At 43.1% G+C, this 22636-nt stretch overlaps 1 protein-coding gene and 1 non-coding gene across 3 annotated transcripts; both read left to right on the top strand.

Annotated features, from left to right (window-relative positions):
• The first annotated feature begins 671 nt into the window (after window positions 1-671).
• EIF3L (eukaryotic translation initiation factor 3 subunit L) lies at window positions 672-21800 on the top strand. 2 transcript variants are annotated; one of them, XM_010960325.3, is made up of 13 exons: window positions 672-780; window positions 1318-1366; window positions 2248-2458; window positions 3512-3591; window positions 6123-6184; window positions 8679-8748; window positions 8945-9018; window positions 12118-12289; window positions 13873-14027; window positions 14793-14963; window positions 15929-16426; window positions 20648-20728; window positions 21577-21800. In XM_010960325.3, exons 1-13 carry the CDS (start codon window positions 748-750, stop codon window positions 21613-21615), a joined length of 1695 nt encoding a protein of 564 aa, XP_010958627.1. In that variant the 5' UTR covers window positions 672-747; the 3' UTR covers window positions 21616-21800. The 2 variants fall into 2 exon arrangements, with proteins under 2 accessions (XP_010958627.1, XP_045376627.1); XM_045520671.2 differs by lacking the exons at window positions 672-780; window positions 1318-1366; window positions 3512-3591.
• Window positions 11851-11924, top strand: TRNAA-CGC (transfer RNA alanine (anticodon CGC)). The gene has a single exon. It is a non-coding gene; the product is annotated as a tRNA-Ala (tRNA).
• Window positions 21801-22636: the final 836 nt, after the last annotated feature.

The raw sequence follows: 22636 nt of genomic DNA on the forward strand, positions 1-22636 counted from the left end.
ATGTTTAAACTAAGGCCCTTGACAGACATACCGGTTTAGGTTGGTCTGTTTTATAACCCCATCCCTAATTTTAAGGCTTCCCCAGGAGTCGAATCCACGGTACTGCCTGATTCCAAACACCACCCACAGCATGACAGCTCTGTGTAAGTGTGGGTGGGTCCCACCACCACTTCCTCACACCACAGCTGGCTTCATCTTTGCCTGCTCCAAACTTTACAGCCAAAATTAAGGGGCGCCTTTTCTCAAAGCCCTCTTACTGCATTGGACCAAATCTCAACTTTTTACGCCCAGTAAGTTTAGTCTTTTGAGGCCGGAACGTTTGAAGACGTTATTCGCTGCAGGCAAACCGCTTACACCTCAATCCATGATCAGGCCCCCAGTATCCGAATTTCCCTTCACGCGAGTGGTCGGCCCGAGGACGCTGTCAGCCATCTTCTGTGTGGTATTCTATTTTTGTCTTACTTTGCCCATCCTTTATTACGCCGAAACATTTCATGTCCTTATTTCACAGTTTTTGCAAGTGCTATAGAGTCACCTTCTTTTGTGGGGCCTCTATTTGAAGAAAGAAGAGTAACGTTGCCATCTGTCGCTTTCGCCCTTCCCAACATGGCTGTCTCAGATTGCCGGCGGCCCCAGAAGAGCTTCCGGTTTCCCGGCGGGCTCGAGAGGGGCTGGACTTCCGGCCTCAAGAAGCTGTGAGGCCCGCTTTTTCCGCCCTCTCCGGCCTGGTTTCCGAACGCCGCAGCCATGTCTTATCCCGCTGATGATTACGAGTCTGAGGTAACCTGGCCCTAAGCATGTGCTGGGCTCCGCGACCGGGGCCGGGCTCTTTGGATGCTGGGCTCTGCGGGGAGACAGTGTTCGGGCCTCTCTGGGAGTCTCCGCGGGCCGCAGCCAGCCTCAGCCGGCCTTCCTGCCTGCGCGGTCCCCATGCTGCTGCCACCCACAGCTCCCGGCTCTTCATCAGCCCAGTCTCGGCCCGCCCACCTCGTGTCTAGTCCCCTTGTCCTCTCCTTTTCCAAGCTCCGGGACGGAGGCTGGTTGTAGGATTCTGTGTTCCTGTAATTAAATTCTTACTTGTTATGGTCTGGGCGAGCAGTCTTGTCAAACCCCACTGATTCCTCCAGCCTTTTGTGCGTTGTTCTAGTTAGCTGCACCCGTAACACCATAATGTCGTTGTCTGTTCTCATTTCTCACAGTCGTGAGTTCCTGAAAGGCAGGTACTGTGCCTTATCCACCTTTGTATCCTTAGAACCTAGGACGAGCATTTTAGATTCACGAATTGGTAACTGTTGTCTTTGTCTCTTCCGTTAATAGGCTGCTTATGATCCTTATGCTTACCCGGGCGACTATGATATGCACACAGGTGAGTATACAGGTTTGTCGGCTAGCTGGGTACTTCTAGGAATCGGCACCTTGAATGTCTCATAACAGCTCTGACGGGCACCTGTTTAAAACTATGTCTTGATGGTCCAGGTTTGGAGTTAGTTACTAGTTCTCAACAGGAGAGTGATGTAGAGCCTATTAACCGAGGCCTTTTTCGTGGTCCATCTCAAAGTCTCAAAAGGGAAGGATAACTGTCCTGGCTGCAGTTTCTTTGTTTAAACTATTAACTGAAAAAGAAAATCTTGTGAAAAGTTAAAGCGATTCAAACCAAGTCCAAATGAAATCTTTTTTGGACTGTTTTTGAGGTTTCCTGAATTGTTATGGTGATTTGATTTGACTTAGTGCCATGAGTTGTGCTGGGTACTTTGTGTGAAATACTTCATTTAGTCTTTACAGCAGTTCTGTAAAGTACATAAGCTAATGTTGTCTCCGTCTTACAGATGAGAAAACTGAGCACAGAGTTTAGTGACTTGCACCAAGTCATACAGATGAAAAATGGCAGTCATTCATTCAATCAAAAAATATTAAGTGCCTGTTACTTGCTTCTCCTCCCCCCCCCCCCCAGCATACACAATTGTTCCAGGTCCTGAGGGTATACCTGGGTACAAGACACACAAGGTTCTTTCTCTTACAGACTTTAGGTTCTAGTGGGGGAAACAATAAGTAAATAAATAACTTTAAGTAGTGGAAAATGTTCTGAAGAAACAGGCCAGTGGGGGTTGGGGGTGACATGGAGAGGATTTATATTTCTGAGTGTTGAAAAGGGAATTATATCCAATTTTATAGACTTTAGGGGATGGTTTTGCCCTTTTGTCATATCATATATGTGGATTTGAAACATTTATTATATCCAATCTCTAGGAGACCCAAAGCAGGATCTGGCCTATGAACGTCAGTATGAGCAGCAGACCTATCAGGTGATCCCTGAAGTGATCAAAAACTTCATCCAGTATTTCCACAAAACTGTCTCAGATTTGATTGACCAGAAGGTGTATGAGCTACAGGCCAGTCGTGTCTCCAGTGATGTCATTGACCAGAAGGTATATGAGATCCAAGACATCTATGAGAACAGGTATGGGCCACTAGCTAAAATGACCTCCTACTAGGTGGGCCTGGCTTAGTAATGCAGTCCCTAAAAAGGGGTGATGTTTAATGACTTCTCTGTAAAGAGAATGTCCAAGAGGTTTCTGTGATTCTTTGGGAGCTAGGAATATGTTATTTTGTTGGACTCTATCCCCAGAACTTGTATAAAGCCTGGAATAATAACATCACTGTCAATAATTATAATAGCAATTATATGTATGATCAGTATAAAACAGGCAATGTTCTGAGCACTTTTCCCGTATTTACTCATTTACCCTTCACAGTAACCCCATGAAGCAGGTTCTGTTGTTTTCCTCATTTTATCGATGAGGACACACAACACTTAAGTCATATAGCTAGCTAAGTGGATGTGCTGAGTTTTGAACCTACACAGTCTGCACCAGAGCCTAATTTCTAAACTGCTGTACAACTTCTCGGTGCATATCAGGATGAGCCGAGCTTTAAGTGGTTGCTTCCAGTTTTGAGGGGACTGCCCTTGTGTAATGGCCATTAGAAGTGAGCCGGGTCAGTCAGGGTTGGGAATAGGAAAGCCTTCAAGGAAATATGGTTGTGAAGCATCTTGGGCAGCAGTGTTTGAATTGGATGCTCTAGGGCTGTTAGGGCATCAGGCTGCAACAGACTGATTAGTTTCCATGTTTGAAGAAGGGGAGGAGGCACTGTGCTCCAGGAAGTGGAAAGCTAAGGGCAGGGGTTGTGGGTATCAGAAAAGTGGTTCTCAAATCAGGGAACAGTAAGCAGTGAAATATGACAAGAGTTCATGATACAGAGGCAGGAGATGATCCTGAAGAGCTTGGTGGGTGCCTGACTGATGTATAAGGAATGTTTCACTATATTAAGAAAGATTATCTGAGGTATAGAATTGGTTCAGGAAAGTTATAGATTTGGAAACTCTGGCCCTCGCTCTGTTTCTGTGACTTCTTCCCCTTTCTGAGCTTTAGTCCTCATCTGTAAAATGTGAGGGTTGCCTCTTCTCACGTTGTTTCTATTTTGGAATTCTAGAACATTTCTGCTTGGTTTTCAGCTGGACCAAGTTGACTGAAAGATTCTTCAAGAATACACCTTGGCCTGAAGCTGAAACCATTGCTCCACAGGTTGGCAACGGTAGGTGTGAGCTCTTGTGTCCTGTGTGCTGGGTGGGATCCTGTGACGGGGGTTCATTAGAAAGCTTTGAACAATCTGTGTCTGTTTTGATCAACATTTTATTTCCCCAGGGTTTGCTACGTGGTAGACTTTTAGTAACTAACTTGTTGAGTGAAAGCTGAATAAATGAAGAGGGGACAGAGATCTTTCACACATGCTGAAAGCTAAAATTGAGATTTTTCTCTTGACTTGTTTCCTTTTTGCTCTGTAATTTTTGGGGTCATTATAGTTGCTCCAAAATGGGCTCTCTGGCCTTCTCTCACATTTCACTTTCTGATGGTGTCTTTTATATATGGTGTGAAGTAGGAAGATTCAACTTCATTCTTTTGCATGTGGATATCCAGCTGTCCCAGTACCAGTTTTCAGAAAAACTCTTCTTTTTCCTTTGAGTTGTCTTGACACCCTTGTTGAAATTGGTTATCGTGTAAATGAAAGGTTTATTTCTGGACTCTCAGTTTGACTTCATTGATACATGTCTATCCTTATGCTTGTACCAACTGCACTGTCTTTTTTTTTTTTTTTTCACTTTTTTTTAATTGAGTTACAGTCAGTTTACAATGTTGTGTCAATTTCCAGTGTAGAGCACAATTTTTCAGTTATACATGAGCATACATATATTTATTGTTGCATTCTTTTTCGCTGTGAGCTACCACAAAATCTTGTATATATTTCCCTGTGCTATACAGTATAATCTTGTTTATCTATTCTACATATGCCTGTCAGTACCTACAAATTTCTAACTCCCGGTCTGTCCCTTCCCACCCCACTCCCCCTTCAACTGCACTGTCTCAATTGTGGCTTTGGAGTAAGTTTTGAAGTTGGGAAGTATAAGTCTTCCAGCTTTGTTGTTCTTTTTCAGAATTTTTGTGGGTCTTCTGAGGCTTTTGAATTTCCAAATGAATTTTAAGACCAGCTTGTTAATTTCTGCAAAGAAGCCAGCTTGGATTTTTGATAGAGATTACGTTGGGTCTGAAGATCAACTGGGGAGAATTTTGCCATTTTAGTATTACTGAGTCCTCTAATCCATGGATGTGGGATGTCTTTTCATCTATTTAGGTCTTTAATTTCTCTCAATAATGTTTTGTAGTTTTTAATGTACAAGTCTTTCATTTTTGTTACAGCTAAGGTTTTTTGAACACTTAACATTAGTATCATCATCATTACTTTCAGAACTCTTAAAGAAATACTTGTTTCCATGTTGCTCAGACCTTACGTTCTATTTAATTTTGCCTATAAAGAATGTAATGCTGTGTATGTTAAGAACAGGAGTCCCGTAATACATATTTTAAAACAGGTAAGGATTTACAGGACTCATAGTGTAAAAGACTTGGTATAAAAATCCCCATCCCATTTTCATCCCAAGTTTTCAGTTTTTCTCTCTGGAGCTGTCTAGTGTTAACCATTTCTCAGTTATCCTTCCCGTGGTACTCTCTGCATGTATAAGCAAATGGGAAAAACTTGTCCCTTTTTTCCATAGACTAAATAGATGCCCCTTTACACTTTTAAAATTTATTATATTTTTGGAGAGCATTCTGTGTCTCTAGGATTCCTGAGACCACCCCCAGTTTTAATGATTTGCTGGGAGGACTCATAAGAGTCAGTCATACCCACAGCTATGAGGCTTTACAGCCAGAGGATAGAGAGCAAAATCAGCGAAGGGAAAAGGTGCATAGGATGAAGTCCAGAGGAAACCAGGCTTCAGTTTCTAACAGTCCTTTTTCATGGAGTCACATGGAATGCTGTTCATTTCTTGAGCAAGGAATTTTGACGACATGTTTGAAAAGTTGGCTACCAGAGAAACTCATTACAGACTCAGTGTCCAGAGATTATATTAGGGGCTGGTCATGTAGGCACACACTCTACCTAGCATGAACTGAAATTCTAGACTCCCAGAAAGAAAGCAGGTGTTCAGTGTAAACCATGTTGTTTGCACTGTTTAGGGACTGCAGTCCACCCTTACCAGGTTGGTGGGAACCCTCCTGAAATCTAGGTTCCCAGGTGCCAGCCAAGGACCAGCTTTACTAGCAGGCCTTTCTAAGGATAAGTCTCAGACCTGTATGCTAACTTCTGCACAGCATCGGCACCTGAAGAGCTTCTTTTTTTTCCTTCTTTCTTTTTAATGGTTGTATCTTCTTTAAAATAAGATCTCTAAGTCAAAGAAACCCATTTACTTGTAATTTTGATAGTGTCGTATCACCTTCCAGGGAGCCATTACTATTTATGTCCTGGTTTATTTAAGCAACTGGATGGCAAAAATAGCTAAATAGTGAAGGGAAATGGACCTGAGTGAGATTAAGATGAGATTGAAAGAGTAAAATGGGAAACGAAGTTTTTTGTTGCATATATTCTTGGGATTTAAATGTTAAGAGTTTAGATGTCATTTAGTCTCTGAAATCACGATTACTCCTTTATAACCCGCCAAGGGCTAAAACTGCCAGAAGACCCTAACTGTTTTGTGGATTACTGAAGCACCCCTCTGCCATGTCTTTCAGATGCTGTCTTCCTGATTTTGTACAAAGAATTATACTACAGGCATATATATGCCAAAGTCAGTGTGAGTATCTACATTTGTTGCAGTTTTTAAACTGTGCCATTTTTGCCACAGAACACAGTTGCCTACTGTGAAGTAGGCAAACTGAAGTGCAAAGAGGTTGCTTTTTCTCAAATTCATGCGATTAGTAAACGGTAAAACTCCTTGAACCGAGGCCTGTCTTACTGTGACATCAGTTTTCTTTCTTCCGCTCTTCCAACGTTGGGCAGTTGCTGATGTCTTCTCTTCCTGGTTTCTAAATTTTAGAGTGCCATAAGTCTCTTAAAATACCATCTATACTACTTACGGGCATACCTTGGAGATATTACAGGTTTGGTTCCAGACCACTGCAATAAAGCACAGATTGTAATAAAGCGAGTCACATGAGTTTTTGGATTTCCCAGTGCATACAAAAGTTAAGCTACACTATACTGTAATCTGTAAAGTGTACATATAGCATTATGTCTTTTAAAAATGCAGATACCTACTCCAGTTCAAGGCATTATCATCTCTTGCCGGCGTTACTTCATAACTGCTCACCTGCTGTCAGTTTCCATTCTTGCCCACTTAAGGTTATTCTCAACCTGGTAACCAGCATGATCCTTTTAAAACGTAGTCTCATCAAGTCACCCCTTTCCTCACAGTCCGACCATGACTTCCCATCATATGTAGAATAAAATCCCAAGTCTTAGTTATGGTCCTGCTTCATCTGGCCCCTGACTTCCTTGCCAGTCTCATTTCCTACACCTTTCCCTCCTTCTCTGGGCTCTTAGCCATACTCGGTGGCACTTCAGAACACATATTACTCACTGACATTGTCTGACTTGTTTGTTTGGGTTTTGTTTGCTTCTCCCAATAGAGGGTAAACTCCACCAGGGCACCAACTTCATCGTGTTCATTGCTCTGATCCACTGTCTCATCCCTGATGGTGACTGGTTAATTGTTGGAGCATTTGTGTGTAAATGAAAGAAACTGGCACCACAGCCTCCTTACAGTATTTCCATCTTGAGAGTTCCCAGCTTCACAGTCACTTCTCATCTCCCTAAGGACCACTTGACCTGACTAGAGCTCTTGCCTTGATACAGAGGCCACCATCAGTGGTGGTAGGTGGAGGAGTTCCTGTTCCCAAAGTAATGCAGGGTGGCCGTGTTTTTCTGGCATCCCAGTGAGCTAGCTCTCTGACTGCCTTATCTGACAGAAAGTAAAGGTTCCCTTCTACCATTGATGGCATGGCTCACGTACTTTGTGGGTTGGGCTGAGAATCTAGCCTTGTATAACATGGCTTTGGGAAGACCATGGCATCAGAACCAATAGTATGGATGGTCTTGCCACCTCTAATCTTCCCTCTGGTCTGTAGATGAAGATTTCAGCAGAAGCTCATTGACCCCATGACCTCTGTGCTAGGTACCAGATGGGGCAGTTTCACATACATGACCGGTCTTAGACCCCCAGGGTCAGGGAGGTTTTTCATTAAAAGAGTATTTACTATGTTAGGTACTTCAACTTCATAATCTTTCGTTTTAGAGATATTAAATACCTTGTCAGACCCCACAGTTAGTAAGCTGTGGAGCTAAGACTCCAGTCTTCAGTCTATCTTCTTTCTACTTTCTACAAGTCTTCTTTCTACTCCATCACAAATACACCATTCTTGTTGTTCCCCAGCTCAGAAACCTTCAGTGGTTCTCAGTTGCCAGCAACATGAAGTCTAGATCAGGGGTGAGCAGCCTTCTATGTACAGGGCCAAACAGTAAGTATTTTAGGTTTTGAGGGCTGTAGTGTCTGTCAAATCTCTTCAGCTTTGTAGCAGCCATGGACAGTGAGTGTGCCTGGCTGTGTTCCAGTTAAGCTTTTATTTACAAAAACATGATGGTGGATTTGCTTAATTCTTCTTTGGTGCTGAAAAACCTCTGCTTTTCTGGCCCATTGTAGCCCAATGTAGTATTGTCTGTCTTACTCCCCAACCTTCAAACACCACAATTTTACTCCTTTACTTACGTTAGTCCTGTTTTTCCTGAAACTTCTTCCCCTCCCTACTTTGCTTTGCCAAATCGACATGCGCTCTGCGGTCGGTTAAGGTTGTTGACATAAAACCTGACCATTGTAGTCAGGTATTCAGTGCCGCTTTGAACTGCTATAGCATGGAGCTGTCTTCCTTGTCACTTGAGTGCCCTTTACACACAGAAAAGGAGGGAGCAGGCATCAATTTTCATGTACAGTTGACCCTTGAACAACGTGGGTTGAAACTGCATGGGTCCACTTACACCTAGGTTTTTTTTCAATAAATATTTATAGTACTGTGGGATCTACTGTTGGTTGAATCTATAGACGTGGAGGACCTGAGTATATGGAGGCCTGACTATTAAGTTACACACAGATTTTTGACTCTGGAGCGTTGGCACCCCTAACTCCCGTGTTTTCGAGGGTCAGCTGTATTTGTTTTCAGTTGTCAATGGTAGGCTGTGAGTAGAGCACATTTAGATTAAGTGTCTGTGTCCTGATGTCTCTGTTTTCTTTACAGGGAGGACCCTCCTTGGAGCAGAGGTTTGAATCCTATTACAACTACTGCAATCTCTTCAACTACATTCTTAGTGAGTCTGAGGTTATGATGAGGCCTGGTATTGGCCTTCAGCTCTCTTTAGCAGGATTTTAATGTGCAGGTGGGAAGCGGGGGAAGTTCTGTGATTCATAGTCCTTTTAAGAGAAATTTCAAAATGCGTTCTACAGCCTTACTGTATGGGCATAGTCATTGCTGTGAGTCTGACTTTTCTGGGGTCCCCTGCACAGATGCTGATGGTCCTGCTCCCCTTGAACTACCCAACCAGTGGCTCTGGGACATCATCGATGAGTTCATCTACCAGGTATCTGGCCAGCTTTGGCCTCATTTGAAATAACTGGTCCAAACAAGGAGCAGCTGTTACCATTGTTTGTATTGTGAAAAAGATACATGGTATAAAACCGTCCCATCCTGGTGTGAAATACCGCATGGTGGTGGGTTGCCAGGTCTTGGTCTTCTGAAGAGTCATCAAGGTCTAAGAGCTCCAGATACAAACTCAGAAGTCAGAGTTGAGCTCCTGACTTTGACCAGGTTCTTACCTGACCTCGAGAGGTGGTCTGGCAGGAAGAACACAGGCTTTGGATTCAGGCAGAAGTGGATATGAGTCTGGCGGCTGCCCCCTGGTGGCTCTGTAGCAGTGACGTGTTTAAGCTCTCTGGGCCTCACTTTCCTCGCCTACAAAAGAGAAAGTTTCTGTATCTTGATTATGATGGTGGTGATTGTGTATACACTGGATCAAAATAATATAGAACATTTTAATCAAAATGGAAGTGTTACCTATGTCAGAGTGCTCCACCAGGAACCAGGCTAGACGTAGCATCCAGCAACTGTGTAGCCTGGGGGTGAAAGTTCCAGTCTTGCTGTTCACTAGCTCTGGACCTTGGGCAAGTTATTTAGCCACATTGCTTTGGTTTCTCTAAAACACAGATTGTTGGGAAGATTGCCGGGGCACTCTGAGTAAAGTGCATGGTGCAGTGCCTGTCCCAGCATAATTACTCAGTACATGTTGCCTGGTAGTTCTGGTGGTGAGAATCATCATTCTTCTCTACCTTCCTTTAGTCCAGTTTTATTCTTTAGAAAAATAATATAGACTAAAAACAAGATAAAATAATTGAATTTGGAAAAATATCTTTTCCAAGTGTGTTATGGGAATGGCATAGCTCTTACTGGGTATTTCAGGAGAAATGTTTAATGATAAAGCTGTTATTTGAGCTCCATGGATCAGAGACTTTGTGAATACAAAGTGCTGATAAGTTGTGATTGGTGAGCTGAGAGAACATTCCTTGGGCTCTTTGAGAAAGAGGCCTCCTGCTCAAGATGAGACTTCAGTGCCTTTGTGCAGTGAAGGCCACAAACCACACGGGCCTTGTTTGCCCTGTCTGGCTCCTTGGCTTGTGATTTGGCATAATTTTAGAAGGTTGGCAGTCCTGTTGACTCTCAGCAAGTCAAAGAGGATCATTTGTACTAAGGTTCTTCATCCCTCTTAAGATAATCATAATCCCCTGGGCTTAACTGGTGTTCTCTTAAGGGGTTTATGTACTCTCACTGCTAACAAAGACTGGCCAGTGCAGATCAGATGTGATTCCTCCCAGCCAGTCTTTGTTAGCAGCAAGAGCACTTTAAGCTCCTTAGAAAGAAAACACCAGCTAAACCACATGGGGTGAGTGACTCTTCCCCACCACTCACTTTCATTTATCTATATTGATACAGTAATACATGAATATGTTATTACTGTTGAATTTTTTTCTTTTTTAAGCTGCAGATAAAGTGAGTGTCTTCCTTCCTTGCCTTTGCAGAGGCATCAGTTATTGTCTGGAAAGAAAAGCGTCACCTAGATAGTGACCTGCCTTATTCTTTTGTGCTGTGTACCTGATATGAATGTGTCATTCTTCTGGTGTATGTGTATGCAGAAGTCTATTTCTAGGGATCACTAAAATTGTTGGCTGAAGGATATTGGCTTTTTAAATTTTTAAAAATCAGGTTTACAGAGTCATAGTCTACATGCAATAAAATGTACTGATTTTAAGTACACAGTTAAAGAGATGTGATGAATGTGTACACCACCACAATCAAGATATAGAACATTTCAATGAACTATTCATTAGATATAGATATAGAATATTCATTCACTCAATAGATATTGAACAATTTATGAAAATTCAAATTCACTTTGAATTTTAATAAATAGTAATACTACCCTCCCAGAAGTATGTGTCAAATGACACTACTCCCAGCAGCGTTTGAGAGCAGGTTTTCTGTAGTGGATGTTATCAGTCTAATTTTTATCATTTGATGGAAAAGAAAGAGTAATCATTTAAATTTACATTTCTCTGGTAACTAGAGAGATCTGAGTATTCCCTGTTAGTTTACCATGCTTGTTTTTCTTTGAAGTGATTATCAGTATTCTTTGTCCATTTTTCTGTTGGATGGTCTTGTTATTTTTGGCTTACGAGAACTCCTATATTCTGGATACTATTCTTTGTTTATTGTAAATTTGGAAACATTTTCTCCTACACTTTTAGAGGAAGATGATATTTTAGAGTTGATGAGTACTCTACGTTATTTAGGACCTAGATTCTAAGCTACTGGTTTCCAAACCTGCATGTGTACCAGAATCAACCAGGGAGCTTTTAATTCTGATTGAGTAAGTAGGTCTCTTGTGCTAGTCTCTGGGTGATGGATGAGCCAGCCCAGGGCTGGTCCCGGGTAGAACCACTGCCCCAAACAGATACCTGTGATATATACCCTATATGGGCTTTATACTAGGCCAGGCTCTGTGATTGGAACATAGGTGACTTAGAGTGGGCTCCTGACACTGGCGAATTGATGGTCAGCTCTGGAAGGGAAGACACGCACATGCAGATACCTACCCCACCCCTACCATGTCATTCATGATCCCAACCCTGGCACAGCAAAGCCACGTAAGAATAGATCTGCTGTAAGCCACCTGATTCTGGTGGCCAGGTTGACTACATAGTGAAGCCCAGAGACATTAACTAACTTTAGGCTGTGTTGGATGCCAAATTGAATGTTTTTATTCCACAAACTACCTCTCATTTTGGAGATTTTTAGTTAGCTGTGGAATAAGGAACATAGTCAGTATGAACAAAATTCTTAATCAGAGATGGCTGTTAGGGGAGGGTATAGCTCAAGTGGTAGAGCGCGTGCTTCGCATGCTCGAGGTCCTGGGTTCAATCCCCAGTACCTCCTCCAAATATAAATAAGTAAATAAACCTAATTACCTCCCCCTCATAAAACAAACACGGGGGTAAAAAAAAGATGGCTTTGAGAGAACGAATGTTTACGGAACGGTTTAGCAGGAGTAGCAGCCGCAGCGTTGTGCACTCAGGCTGTCCTTCTGGGGTTGGCACCACTGCTGCATCTTTCCCTTCTTCCTCTACAGTTTCAGTCCTTTAGTCAGTACCGCTGTAAGACCGCCAAGAAGTCGGAGGAGGAGATTGACTTCCTTCGTTCCAATCCCAAAATCTGGAATGTTCACAGTGTCCTCAACGTCCTTCACTCGCTGGTGGACAAGTCCAACATCAACCGGCAGCTGGAGGTGTACACGAGCGGGGGTGAGTGCCGCTCGCCGTCGGTTCCTAAAGAGTAGAGGCCGCAGGTGTGCCGAGGAGCCGCCGTCTCTCAGGTCATGGGCTGCTCTTCAGTGTTTGGGTGGGGACTGTAGCCGAGTGCTGATGTGGGGGGCACTGGGCTTGGCAGTCTGTTGTCTGCCAGGCTGAACCAGCACTTCCTGAGACCTGCGTTTGTAAGCACTTCTACTGCCTCTCCAGGGCCTTTCTGTAGATAAGCACCACTCAGACTTTCTGTGTGAGGACTGCTTTACACTTTCAAGATTAAGAATCACAAAGTTTATCTATGTAAAAATTTTGTTATGGTGAGAAGAGTGGCATTTTTGCAAATCTCTTTCATGTCTGACTTCATAGAGAGCTGGAGTCTCCTGCTTTTTTTTTTTTTTTTTTTGATGTGATTTTTTTTTTTTAACATTTTTTTATTGAGTTATAGTCATTTTACAATGTTGTGTCTGGAGTCTCCTGCTTCTGCATTCAGTCTGTTGCAATATGCTGTTTTGGTTAAAGTATCCAAGGGAAATCTAGCCTCACACAGATATTTAATGGGACAAGGAGGAGAAATTTAACAGCCTTTTCAGGTAGCTTGGCTGTTCTTTGGTTCATACAGGTTAGTTGCCATGTGGAATCTGAAGCCTTATCAGCGAACTTTTACTCTGTTCTGTTTTGGTTTATTGGTTTATACTGCAGCTTGAATGAATCTTCTAGCCATGCATGGTTTTGTAAAATACTGATTCATTGAGCTAGCAAGATTGTCTAAATGTTGACACATTTTATTATACAATTTTTTAAAACCACATCTGTTCAATTTTCATCATCAACTTCATCAGATGAGTATTTGGTTAACAGCTCATAGTGGTGGAGAGAAGTTTTATAAAATTCTAATTTTCGCTTAAAAGCTCAGGTTTACATTGGTAGCAAACACTGTCAGTTGTTTTCGTTGAAGTCTTAACAGGTTTACTTCATTCATTTTTGAGATAATGTATGCTAAATACCCAGATCTAAATATTTATAGCTCATAGCTTGTGTGTCAGTCATTCTCTCAAAAAAAAAAAAAAAAAAGGCTGGTTCTTTTACTACAGCTGAGTGGTGGTGAAGACTACAGTGCCGACCATACAGTTTAGTGCCACTGCCTGATTGATGCTGAGTTGTCAGCAGTTTTACCCAGCATTGTTGTTGCACCATGGGTGCAAGTGTCAACTCAGTGAGGAAAGCAAATAGTACCTTAGTGTTACTAGGAAGATAGCTGTGATCTAATGGACTTCCTGAAAAGAAAGGACTTGCTCAGGAACTCTTATTGACAAGGGGTGGGGGGATCCCCTCATATTCTCAGGTGTAGTGTGGAGGAGGCTGCTGTCTCCTTTCATGTGACTTAAGTTGGTAAATTTAAGATTAACATAAGGCTAGGTGCCCTGTTTCTTGGTATTCCTTCAAAGGCAGAGTGATTCCCTATTGCAGGAAGCTTTAGAGACTGGCAGTGGAGAGTTTACTGAGTGATAATCAAGGGTTAGGTTTGGCTGCCTTCACCTGCCCCTGCTGAAATGTTCACAGTGTCTGTGCATCTCTCGCAGGTGATCCTGAGAGTGTGGCTGGGGAGTATGGACGGCACTCCCTCTATAAGATGCTTGGGTACTTCAGCCTGGTTGGGCTTCTGCGTCTGCACTCCCTGTTGGGGGATTACTACCAGGCCATCAAGGTGCTGGAGAATATCGAACTGAACAAGAAGGTAATTCCCTGTTTCCTCATGCCCTCTTCCCAGAGCCAGAAAGTCTGTCTGCTTTAAGAGAAATTCTGATCTATTAGGACAGATTTCAGGGAGAAAAAAGAATTCCTCTGCATGTCGGTTGATAATTGATGTAAGAATTGGGGAAACCACTGCAGTGAAAATCTGAACCTGGATGAGGTGGTTTCTCTTTGGTGCTTAATAACACTTAAAATATTCATCAGTCTTTTGATTCTGTTTTCAAACCAGAATGATAGTGGCAGATTATTACTCTTCAAGTTTCACTAAAGAGTTAACAAAAGACTTGCTTAGTTCTAAGATGGTGTGGATGATTGGTAGTGGTGTTTTTTCCTGGCCACGGGAAAGTGGTATATTTTTGTTTGATGTGTGTGTCTCTCGGTCTTCTCTCATCTGTCCCTTCCTTTATAGGGCTTATTTGGAAAAGCAAGGATTAGAAAGCAAGAAAGAATATATAAGTGGGGTGTGGAGGGATTTAGAGCTGTGAGAAACTTTAGGGTCACCTGGTCCCACCCTTTTCTGTTATAACTAAGAAAATGGAGTCCTCTGGTCACAGAACTTAATCAGTAAATGGCCAGTCTGCACACAGAGCCTCTGCCTCCAGAGCCAGGGCTTCCTCTGGGTAGTTCAGGGTGTCTGCGGGGAGCTCTTAGCGCTTCCACCTCAGCTGACACTAGGCCCCGCTGACTTGCAGATCCGGGATAAATTGGTCTTGAGACTCATGGACACTGCTTCTGCCTCCTTCCACAGAGCATGTATTCTCGTGTGCCCGAGTGCCAGGTTACCACGTACTATTATGTCGGTTTTGCATATTTGATGATGCGTCGCTACCAGGATGCCATCCGGGTCTTTGCCAACATCCTCCTCTACATCCAGAGAACCAAGAGCATGTTCCAGAGGACCACGTACAAATATGAGATGGTAAGGAGGCCTTGGCCAGCTGACACAACTATGCCAACAGTATTGGGAAAAGCCTTCCAAAGTTTCGCTATTTTGTATGCTTTTTCAATAGGATGATTGCGTTATGGGTAGCCTACTCTAGTAGTTTGCTTTGTTATACCTGTCACTTCAGGTAGTTGACCTTAATGATAAGGATAATATCTTTTGTTTCACTTTTATCATTCAACAGTGCCTCCATTTATTTATTCAGTAACAGTTTGTTAAGTATTCACTGGGCTGTGGGTGTTTAAAATCAGTTAGATGTGGGTACTGCCCTCAAGCAGTTTGCCCTGGAGGAGGATGGATCCAAAATATGCATGGAGTTGGGAGGAGGTTTCTAAGCAGAGCAAAGGTTGAGACTTGGAAGTGTGGACATGTGGCAGCACGATAAGCCCTTTGGGCTGGAAGGCAAGGGAGGAGCCAAATTGGAGTGTCGGATTATGATGTCGCCTTCAGTACCTAGCTAAAGTATTGACTCTTTTCTCTGTAGGCATGAACTGTCATCAGAGACTTCTGGGCAGGGCTGTGTGTGTGTGTATAATACATAATGTGTGTATATAACTGAATTACTATGCTGTACACCAGAGACTAACACAACACTGTAAATCGACTGTACTTCAATTAAAAAAAAAAAGTTTCTGGGTGACTTGATCATAACTGGTGTGGGAGGATTGACCTGCCAGTGATGTGGGTGGACTGGAGAGACCGAGACAGGTACCAGTAAAGAATCCTAAGGAGGACCTGGAATAGGCCAGGAGTTCAGTAGAGCTGGAGGGAGGATGGGGAGAGACATTGGGGAGGTTAACTGACGGGTATAATATAGACAAAGGGAGAAGTCAGAAGGTCTGTGCAGAGTGTACTTGGGAAGGTGAGGGGGCCACGTTGGCAGTGAGGACCTCACAGTCCGTTTCATTTGACCCTGCACCAATCTCTGCCCCTACCCCCAGATTAACAAGCAGAATGAGCAGATGCACGCGCTGCTGGCCATTGCCCTCACCATGTACCCCATGCGTATCGACGAGAGCATTCACCTCCAGCTGCGGGAGAAGTATGGGGACAAGATGCTGCGCATGCAGAAAGGTGACCCGCAGGTCTATGAGGAGCTTTTCAGCTACTCCTGCCCCAAATTCCTGTCACCTGTAGTGCCCAACTATGACAATGTGCACCCCAATTACCACAAGGAGCCCTTCTTGCAGCAGCTGAAGGTGTTCTCTGACGAGGTGCAGCAGCAGGCCCAGCTCTCAACCATCCGCAGCTTCCTCAAGCTCTACACCACCATGCCTGTGGCCAAGCTGGCCGGCTTTCTGGACCTCACGGAGCAGGAGTTCAGAATCCAGCTTCTTGTCTTCAAACATAAAATGAAGAACCTGGTGTGGACCAGTGGCATCTCCGCTCTAGATGGCGAATTTCAGTCAGCCTCCGAAGTTGACTTCTACATTGATAAGGTATGGCTGCCCCTGAGCTAGGTTCCTGGGGCACTGTCTGTTCATCCACTCAGCAGTTATTATGTATTAAGCACCCACTGTTGCGGGCGTTTGGGACGTATCATTGAACAAAGATTTCTGCCCTCGTGCTGGTGTTCTGGTGTGAAAACGATAGGTGATAAGGTTATAATTAAGCAAACCTTGTAGTAGCTTAGCAGTTGCCGCGTGCTGTGGGGTACGGATGGTGGTGGTGGAAGGCACAGGATGCAGTATTAAGTAAGGTGCTCAGGATAGACTTTGTTGAGGAAGTGAAATTGAAGCTGAGACTTGAAGGAGGTGAAGAAATTAGCCAAGCGGATGTCTGGAGGAAGAGCATTCTACGCAGAGGGAGCAGTTGGAGCTGAGGTCCTGAGGCAGGAGCAAGCCCAGTCAGCTGCAGTGTGGCTGGAGTGGCCCGGGAGGAGGCTGTGGTGGAGGGGAGGTTGGAGAAGGAGGAGGGAGGGTGCTTTGTAGACATGGAAGTACTTTAGTGAGTGGGAAGCCATCATCCTGGCTTCAACCACCCTAGATTGGTGCTGCCTGATTTTGAACGTCATATAACGCAGTTACACAGTACGTACTGTTTCGTGTCTGGCTTCTTTTGCTCAACATTATATTTAAGAGAATCACCATCCAGCATCGTCACGTGTCGCAGTCGTTCAGCCATGCTTAGTGTTCTGTGATAGTCAGCACCTACTGCAGTTATCGACTGCGGTCTTCCCAGTCTTTTGCTGATGGACACTTGGGTGGTGTTTATCTGTTAGAAACAGTACACATATGGTTTTATAGAGTGGCTGTCAACAGTCCATTCAAGTTGTTGTTTTTTTTTTTTTTTAAAGCAACACATTTGTATATGCTTGTATATGCAAAGAGTTATTTCTGGAAGGATTGCACAAGCAGCATAACAGTGGCTCCCCCTCAGAAAGGGAGGCAGGTTGAGGAGCAGTGTTAGTTTTCACTGTTGGATTTTAAGTTCAAGTTGGACGTTTTAATGTCCTAATGAGGTTTTTTTTAAAGGACTAAGTTGTTTTGTTTTCTCAAGTGAGTTTTTTCAGACTTAAAATGTGCTGGACACCTACAGTTGTTCTTTCCATGAAATAACACACACACACACCCTTGTTTGCCCTATGTACGTACACTTAAAAGGGAAGAAAATGTTCTATTCAGACATGTTTGGAACCCTGATATGGACTGATAAAAATCAGTAGATCGGTATCCTTCATCTCTTTTGCAATATTCTTAGCCAGTAACTCTTAGATATTCTTTGTGCTCTATTCCCCTTCTGGAATTCTTCTTTTTTGGGGAGCGAGGCGGGCAAGAAATGATGACTATATTCCAAAAGCCAGGAGACCAAGAAGATGGTGGACTGGTGTCTCAAAGAACCATCTTGCCCGACTTAGAATTCAGGCTGCTTTTATACTAAAATGGGAGGGAATAGAGTCAGATATTTCCTGTTTGCGGTCAGCCTCCAGGGAGATGTGTTACTTGGAGTGCTTCTCTAATATATGTTAGAGCTCACTCTGTCCTCCATGTCTCTTAAACCCTTCTTTCATCTTTTTGTCTATTCTGTTCAGATAATTTTCTTTTGATTGAACATTCTACCCCTGTTCATCTCTTTAGTTCTGTTTCTTGCTTTCTCTTTGTTTTTGAACTAATAGTGCAGTATTTCCTTATGTGCTTGGCTATTTTTTTTTTTAACCACATGTGGTTCATTATCCTTGAAAATATATTAGTTGACATTCTTTGAAGCCTAGGATGAATATTTGTTCCTCTAGAGTGGATTTGCTTTTGCCTTTACAAGGTGCCTGGGGATATTATCAGGCTGGGGCCACCACAGACTGAATTCACAGCCTGAGGTCCCCAGACCAGCTAGGTGGGAAGCCCAGGCTGTAGATTGTCAGAAGACTCATATCTCAGAGAGAGGTCTCTTTCTTCTTTTATGCTTCTCCCCCCACCCTTGGCAAGCTTTGCTTGGTATCAAGAATGGGATGGCAGTTAGCTTCTGGACCACCTTTGGCTGAGGATACAGCTCTTTAGAATCTCAGCATGACAAGGAGGATCTTCTGTTAGACTGTCCCAAGTTTTCTAGGATTAGCAAATGCCCTCAGTGCAGAAGGGGCTTCTGTGATTTGCTCATAAAATGATTTGTTTTCTCTTAAATGTTTTTTTTATTCTCTTGTCAGCTCTTTGATGCTATGGGGAAATTTTTAAAAATATCTTTCATTTTTGGTTATTTTCAGAAAATGTGTTGGTCTGTAACACATGTGTACACACACAACCCTAAGAGACAAATACTGCACAAGACCTGTACCGTGCCTGTGTGTGTGTTTATGCATTGCTAACAACTGCTTTTTAAAATTCACTCTCAGCCCTATGTTCTAATGACAACCACCAATCAATCCAATATACAAAGCTTACTTTGAAGCTGTCAGATAAAAAATAATCATGTACAGGAAACTGATGAGTCATTTGAGCTACTCTCACCTTTGTGGATGTTGATGCTCATGATAATTATCCTTATAAAAGGCAGAAAATGAGCTCTAGCACAGCTAAGATGGGACTTGAGAAAAAAAAAGAAAGTGTGTTGGTCTAAGCATACTACTTTTTGCTGACAGTTTTTAAAGATAAAATTCACGTAACAAAGTTCACAACTTTAAAGGGTGTAATTCCGTGATTATTAGTATATTCACAATGTTGTGCAACCATCTCTGCTGTCTTAATTCCACAACATTTCTGTCGTCCCAGAGAGAAACTCCCTGCCCATTAGCAGCATTCCCAATTCCCCCTTGCCCCCCAGTTCCTAGCAAGTCAGTAATCTGCTTTTCTCTGTGGGTTTGTCTTTTCTAGACATTTTCTAAAAGTAGAATCATAAAATATGTGGCTTTTTATGTTTGACTTCTTTTACTGAGCAGCTTTTCAAGTTTCATCCAGATTGTAGCACGTATCAGTATTTTATTTTTTTTAACGGCCGAATAATAATCTACTGTTTAGATACACCACACTTTGTGTATCCGTTCATTAGTTGGTGGATAATTGAGCTGTTCTCACATTTTGGCTGTCATGGATAACACTGCTGTGGGTTTTTGTGTACGAGTTTTGTGTGAACAGATTCTCTTGGGTAGAGCACCTAGTTGTGGAATTGCATGATCAGTTTGGGTAGTTTGTTCTGGAAGCTCATCTTGCTAAACCAGATCCTCTCATTTTAGAGTTTATGGTTTTTGGAAGGCTTGGTGTTTGGCAGAACTTGGCTATTCCTGCCATGAACAGACTCACCAAAAGTAGAAACACGTCAACACGTCAATAGTAGAAGTTTTTCAATGTTGTTTTAAGTTGTGTTTTTAAAAATCAAAACCGTCTGTCCTCTGCAGTATCACATCAACTACCTAAAGTCCTTTTCAGATTTGTTCCCGATACCTGACATTTACACGTTCTTTGGCGGTGTTCTTTGGCGGTGTCAGTAACCTGCTCCCTGCCTCTAAGTGACCCGGCTGAACTAGTCCCAACCGTCTGGATGGCCTTTAATAAAACACTTCTCCCCAGAGTTAGCAGCTTGGTTATTACAAGTAAAATTTTACTGTGAAATTATATTCAGGTTGAGTTAATAATATGATTTCAAGTCCCTACACGAAGAAGTTTTTAATTGTATGTTTTTGTTTTTATCATTGTTTCTCATACTGGTTCAGGTTTATCTTCTGCAAAATGCTGCTTTCTGATTTTTTTTTTTTGCCTTTTCTTTTTTCATCTTTGACTTGAAAAAAGTCTATTAAAGAGATTCAGAAAGTTCTTGGGTCTTAACCTAGATTATGTAGGAATTTACAAGTAAAATGGTGTTCAATAGAATATTTTGAACTAAAAACCAGTCTAAAATGTAGACTTAATTTGCAACCTTATACTGATTTTTTTGCAATTGTATACTCAGAAACAGTGTATGAGAATAAAATGCTGTTTTAAATGTTATTATTGCCAAAAGATTCATGTTCATTAAAAAGACTAGGAAATAAAAATAAATGAGTTAACAAGAACAAAATAAAAATACAGCCCTCTAGAAAGAGTTGCTATTAATTGGTAACACTCTTCCAGAGGGTCTTCCCCCTCTTGCTTTTGAGAAGCACGGTGGGGCTTTGTGTAGCACTCAGCATCACTGTTACTTGAAAGTCCGTAAGTGGCTGTCCTGCTGCTCTTCTCTGACTGCTTTTCCCATAGGACATGATCCACATCGCAGACACCAAGGTCGCCAGGCGCTATGGGGATTTCTTCATCCGGCAGATTCACAAATTTGAAGAGGTAAGAGGTCTGAGGGAGGGGTGTGTAGGCTGGGGACAGAGGTTAGGAACTGGTGGGGAGTTTAAGGTATTTTTTTCTCCTCTCGTTTCTAATTTCAAGAAAGCCTGAAATTGGCCCTTTAAGTTTCTGAGCTAGACTGGCTGGCTGCTTGGGGTTTGGGGCGTGGGGGTGGGCCTGTAGGAGCTGCTGTGTCAGCCTTCTCTGGAGCATCTCTTTCCAAGATCTCCCTCTGCGGGTGGCAGGCGCTCCTCTCCTTCCCTGGTATTTCCTAATATGGGTGGATTCACTGCCTGCTCTTACCCATCCCCTCCCATTTGGCAGTTACTCTCCAACTTAGACAGGTCTGGCCAGTCTCTGCAGGCAGAGACCATGAAGTTCTGTTTTGACAAACTTGGTGGATTCTACGTGTTGCCCTTGGAGAAGTCTTATGGGTCACTTTCTGTGGCCATAGCTAGAGCCACTGTGTCCTGGTGCTTTTGAGTCCTCCAGCAGAGGTCACTGCTATGCTGTCGTCAATGCTGCCAGACTCCTGCAGGATGATAATACAGTCCTGGCAGGTCGAGCCACCCTGAGTCCCTTTCCTGTCCATAAAATGGGCAGAGCAATATAGGGGGTGTGAAGGGCAGGTAGAAGAACAATCTGCATGAATTGTGCGGGGCCATAAGAATGTCAGGTGGAGGACCTCACCGAGGATTTACACGGACATAGCGGACACCCATGCCTGCATCAGAGACTCCCCTCCTGACATCGGAGGGGTGGCTTGGGAGTCTGACCTGGTCATCATGCATACGATAGGAAAAGGTTTGGTGAAACCCCCATATCTGACTGTGCTTTTCTTTCTCTTCCAGCTCAATCGAACCCTGAAGAAGATGGGACAAAGACCCTGAGTACATTCACTCTTGCATTAGTCAGGAATGTGTCTTGATGTGATTGTAGTTGGGGAGTGTTTTTGCCACCATGAAGCCTTCACCGAGCTCAGTGATTGGCCAGTCAGTCAACTGAGTTGAAGTTTATTTGAATCAAGGACTGAAGTGTTTTAAATAGGTCTCAATAAAGGATCTTTGGAGTCAGATTTGTCTTCTCCTTATTGTTGGGGAACATCTGTGGACAAGGGCAACAGTACATAATTTCCTGTGTGTCATGGTACTTTTTCCTGATGCATCAGTTGTTGGTGTTTAAATTGAATTATTTAACCCCTGAATTCATGAAGCATTATGCAGTATACAGGACATTTTCACATTCAGTGTCATTTGCATTGCACAAGAATCCTGTGAGCATTAATGACCTGCTGTAATTTGCATGCATGTTCGTGGAAGCCCTGGGTTTTAGGAAGGAACTACTGAACACCTGCTGCTGCCAGGGCTGTGCTAAGAGGAATCCGTGTACCTTGCCTGCACTTTCCAGCATGAGTTTAGTAGTAGTGTCCCCATTTCGTTGATGAGGAAACAGACTTGGGCAGTGAAGTGACTTAATCGAGGTCATGTAGTTATAGAAAAGCTGAGTTGGCTCCAGACTACTGTCTTCTGCCCAGATCTTCTGATCCTTCACACTGGAAACTTCGGTTTCTGTTGTGTGCAGACTCTCCCACCCTCTGAGTTTGGGCCTACTGCTTGTCTCTGGAACTTTCACGGGCAGTCACAACCTAGTCATGTCTGTTTTTCACTCTGCCATCCGCCCCTTAACCACATGGGATCTGCCATCATGGGGACTTATCTGAGATGACGTCTTCTGCACCCCAAAACTATTTGTTATCAGAGCTGATTTCTTATCATATCAAAGTGCAGATAATACAGATCTGTGATGATTGAAAACCTCACTGAAACTGGTTGCCTCAGGCATCTCACCCAACCTACCCATCAAAGATAGGATATTCCTGGAGCTGTAAAACCTTTGTACTCCAGAGTAAGC

The sequence above is a fragment of the Camelus bactrianus genome, chromosome 12 (genome assembly GCF_048773025.1).
Source record: "Camelus bactrianus isolate YW-2024 breed Bactrian camel chromosome 12, ASM4877302v1, whole genome shotgun sequence".
NCBI lineage: Eukaryota > Metazoa > Chordata > Mammalia > Artiodactyla > Camelidae > Camelus > Camelus bactrianus.

What these genes read in the sequence shown, in the direction of transcription:
- EIF3L (XM_010960325.3), top strand. Translation starts at nt 748, where the DNA reads ATGTCTTATCCCGCTGATGATTACGAGTCTGAG. An exon ending in CTGATGATTACGAGTCTGAG is followed by an intron (nt 781 to 1,317) that starts GTAACCTGGCCC and finishes TTCCGTTAATAG; the next exon opens with GCTGCTTATGATCCTTATGC. An exon ending in AGATTCACAAATTTGAAGAG is followed by an intron (nt 20,729 to 21,576) that starts GTAAGAGGTCTG and finishes TTTCTCTTCCAG; the next exon opens with CTCAATCGAACCCTGAAGAA.